The 4,535-nt window shown below is 32.0% G+C and overlaps 2 protein-coding genes across 2 annotated transcripts in view; both read left to right on the top strand.

Annotated features, from left to right (window-relative positions):
* On the top strand, positions 1-443 carry HELRODRAFT_180020 (hypothetical protein; the record flags this gene model as incomplete). The annotated part of the gene is made up of 2 exons (XM_009028786.1): positions 1-130; positions 214-443. 2 exons carry the CDS (start codon positions 1-3, stop codon positions 441-443), a joined length of 360 nt encoding a protein of 119 aa, XP_009027034.1.
* Positions 444-3,078: 2,635 nt separating this feature from the next.
* The window catches only part of HELRODRAFT_180021 (hypothetical protein), a gene marked incomplete at both ends in the record, with an annotated part of 6,039 nt that continues 4,582 nt past the window's right edge, over positions 3,079-4,535 (top strand). The window contains one exon of the mRNA XM_009028787.1: positions 3,079-3,144. Within this exon, the coding sequence (XP_009027035.1) occupies positions 3,079-3,144 (66 nt within the window). The remainder of the gene's footprint in view (positions 3,145-4,535) is intronic.

A 4,535-nucleotide genomic window follows, 5' to 3' on the forward strand; every position in this document is an offset into this window, starting at 1 on the left:
ATGCCGCTTCTGCCGGATCCACCAACCAACCCATTAGTACAGCTCCACCATCCAGGGGCTCAATTCAGATACAGGCCACTACACCCCATCATCCCAGGCAACAACCGCAACAAGAGCAACAATACAAAAAGTAACACTGAACGCAACCCAAACAACAACAACACCAAAAATGTACAGCATCGAATTGACAACAACAAATTTCAACAAATTAAGGCAACCGCGAAACTCATCTACAAAAAACACAACTCACCCACCACATAAACAATTGGAAAGAGGACAGGGCGAAAATCCTCAAAACAACCATCAACAATCTTAAAGACAACATCAACCCACCCAAGAAGAACGACACATTGAACCAAACAATATCAAACATCCTCGACAACGCATACGAAACCATCAAAAACACGATCATCAACTATCTCAACAACGAACTATCTAAATAAAACACCAAACACTACAAAAACATACACTAATATACGACACAAAACCAATCGAGGATCAAATCAGGTTTCTCCAGAAGAAAAAAAATTCCTTCACCACAAAAACAATACAGATGACATCATAAATAACGAAAATTAACATTCTTATCGTAATTACATCAAATTTGAATTTGTCATTAAAGACTAATACGTGAACGTATTGCAAAATTTTTAAACTTTTGAAATTACACGTAAAATTATAAATAATATTTTTAAGCAAAGCCAATAAGCTAAGATTTAATTATCCACACGAGAAGCATCGCTAACACTTGAATAAATTCTTTAAAATAAGTCTTTAAAGTAATTTAGAATTGACATTTATTTTTGAAACAAAAACAGTCTTCCACAAGAACTTAAATTATTGACAGCATAAAATAAACTTATAAAAAATAATTGCTATATATACAGATAACATTTTAAATGATACCTCTGGTAACTGTAAAAAAAACATATTAATCATAAGAAACGTTGACAAACTAAGACAATCCACATGTTAACAAAATGTTATGTAAGTCCTCAAACAAATAATACATTATTGTTACCAATTTTTACATATTAATTCTCAAAGCTATCGGCAACATTCCAACAGCCAGCTTGCACTTGAATACGCCTGGACATCAAATGAAGTACATCCCCAACAAAAACATACGACACGTATTAGACTTGATTCAAAACCGATTGTGCGAACTAACGGAAGAGTAAGGAGTAATCATTATTATCATCTTTTTCCTCATCTTCATCATCATAACTTTTCATCATTACTTTACTTTTCACAAAATTATTAAATTCTTTTTCATCGCTGATTCTCGTAACCTGGGATGATTAGGGGTCTGCGTTCCGGCCGAGTTTGATTGCAAGCTCAAAATTCCGTCAGAATTATCCAGACATTTTGGAATTATAGTAAAAAACTATGATCAAACGCGATCAAATTCGGAATCCGAGGGAAATTTTCAAGGTATTTATGTATTTTTCGTAGTGTTATAATAAATCACTAGCTTGAAAATCTCTATCAAATAATGAATAAACCAGTGACTAGGACCTTGTGTATTGTACTAAATCAAGAATGATAATTGTGAATGGAGAAAAATGGGAAAAACGACATATACACGCACAAATTTGAAAAAAAATAAATTCAAACAAAATGTCAGTTATATATGCAACTGAACACGTGTCCGTGTGCGTTAGCAGAGAAAATATCCACGTGCAAGCAATGGAGCTATGAAGAAATTTCACATTATTTAAATATATACACATAAATATGTCTTTGAAATTAAAATTGTTGTTACAAATCTTTTCACATTGATACATTTATCCATCCTTAAAATTATATAAGCATGTATATATACAAGGAGGTTAACAAAGAAGATAACCACGTGCAAGCAACAGAGTTATAAAGATAATTCGTACAAACAATGTATATTGTATATCATGAGGTCAACACACGCACACACACACACACATACTTACGGTAATTAGAAATTCACATAGTATAAAAAGAAATAAAATGTATAAAAATGTTTTTAATTGTTATGATTGTAATTTACTCTTTTGTAAAAGTTTGGTTTTCTGTTTGATTTTATTGTTTTTTAAATTTTTATGGCTAAATGTTTATAAATTTCTTGTAAATTACCTAAAAAAATTTAGTTACACGCATGAGCTAGAACAATTAAAAGAGGAGCTGACAAAGCAGTATCTGTTTGCGGTGATGATGATAGTTTTAGTTATGATACTGATACTATCAGTTGCGATAATGATAATTTTAGTTATCGTAATAAAGAAATATGTGAAAAAATTATGATAGTGAGAGTTGATAATGACAAGGGAATAGAAACAAAGCAGTAATTGCGAATGAATTTGCATGAGCTTATAATTAAACGTCATGAAGTTAGTAAACTGCAAGGATATATATATTAACTGTTAATTTAATGTTGTTGTTTTATTAACTTTTAGAGCTTTTCGATTTTCATTTTGTTTGGTACATGTTCTTAATATTTACTTTTTGTAAAAATTGTTTTAGGTGTTCGAAAATTTGCAAAATGGAAAAAAAGAAATAGAAGGAAAACGCGTAAATGAGTTAAGCAAAAGGGAAATGGGAGTTTTCGGAAACGTTGTCATGAATGGGAATTCGGGAGGGAATCGGGAATGACAAACAAAAATGGGAGGGAATTGGGAACAAATAAACAATTCAATAATTATGTCACGGTTTTTATACCATTTTTAACCCTTCCATCCCCTCTCTGTCACGCTCAGCTGACCCCCCAAGTTCACGACCTGTAATCTATTGTTAATAGATTATAAAGATAACATCACGACATAAGTACAATGTTTTAAATCAGAATAAAAATGTCTCGTATCGATTAGGTTCATGTTCATGGCTAATTTTACAGTTCGGTCCACACTGTTGCAAGATGTTGCTCCGTTGTAACCAATGAAATGTGTGTATCATTGCCAGCATTGTCTATATTCAATCCTGTACAGAAAGAAATTAGGCGTTTTATTTTCTGTTGCTTAATATTAAAATTGAAAGGTAAACGTCAGAAACATTTTGTTTAATTGTTTATATTGCGTGCACAGATTATCTAAAAAATCTATAACTAAAATGGCAGCAGCATTGTTCTGCCTAAATATCGAACATAACCCGACGTGGAACGTATCGGCGCTTAAGGTGAGCGGGAATTGAAATTTGTTCCCAATTCCCTCCCATTTTTGTTTGTCATTCCCGATTCACTCCCGAATTCACAATTTTGGTAACGTTCCCGAAAAATCACATTTTTCAACTCATTCCGGCGTTGTCCCTCCCGTTCCCCTTTTTTCTCAATTTGCAAATTTTTGAACACCAAAAACAAAATTTTTTTAAAATGCAAACCTTAAGAACGTGGATTTTTTAATAATAATAATGTCATTTATGAGCGCCCTATGCATAGCGTCAGAGGCGATGGATTTAGTACCAATCAAAATAAAAATCCAAAACTTGTGTGTGTGTGTGTGTGTGTGTGTGTGTGTGTGGAGTGCCGCCGAGCACATGTTTGCGCGTAGGTGTTTGTACATGAAATTTCTTCATAGATCTATTGCTTGCACGTGGTTATCTTCATTGTCAACGCACACATGTGTACGTATGTGAATGTGTATGTCTCGATCACATGTGTACTTGTAAAAATATATATATATATTTATGTTGGTAATAGACCATAATTTTTACAATATTCTATAAATTCTACCGAATGTTTGGCGTTAATATGTTTGTAGTTCGTTTTTTCGATTTTTCTTAATAAAGTTTTTGGTGAACGTTTAGTTTATTAAAATTCAAAATAAACTTATTTTTTGAATTCATGCTGCACTTTGACTTTGTAAACATTAACTTTGGGTGTTGTAAAAATGTAAATTAGGTGTCAGGTTTTTTTATTGGCTGGTCGTGTTCTTTGGTCTCCTTTTCTTCATCGATAGCATGGTCGTGTTCTTTGGTCTCCTTTTCTTCATCGATAGCATGGTCGTGTTCTTTGGTCTCCTTTTCTTCATCGATACCATCATATTCTTCTTTGTCATTATTTACAATGCTAATAGTGATTGAGTGTGTTGAGTCCAAATGAGATTTGATTAGTCGTGAAATCCTCGACAGCAACACCAAAGTAATATACCAGAACAGCAACTACACGCACCTTAAAATTGCAGAAGCAGTCCTAATTGACATCGATAAACCAAAAATAAATATACAACAAAAAATGACAACCTCACTCCCAACCCGACGCTTAACCAACAATGAAAACAAAGAAGTAATAAAAACTAGCATTGTAAATGGTTCATTCGGAATCGAAATATGGCCTTATTTGCAGCATGAATTCAAAAAATAAGTTTATTTTTAATTTTAATTTTAATAAACTAAACGTTCACCAAAAACCTTTAGTGAGAAAAATCGAAAAAACGAACTACAAACATATTAACGCCAAACATTCGGTAGAATTTATAGAATATTGTATAAAAATTTATGTATATATATATAAATACATATAAAATAATTATATATATATATATTTATATATACATACAATTTTTTTATTT

Source organism: Helobdella robusta, assembly GCF_000326865.2.
Source record: "Helobdella robusta unplaced genomic scaffold HELROscaffold_58, whole genome shotgun sequence".
In the NCBI taxonomy this organism is placed as follows: Eukaryota; Metazoa; Annelida; class Clitellata; order Rhynchobdellida; family Glossiphoniidae; genus Helobdella; species Helobdella robusta.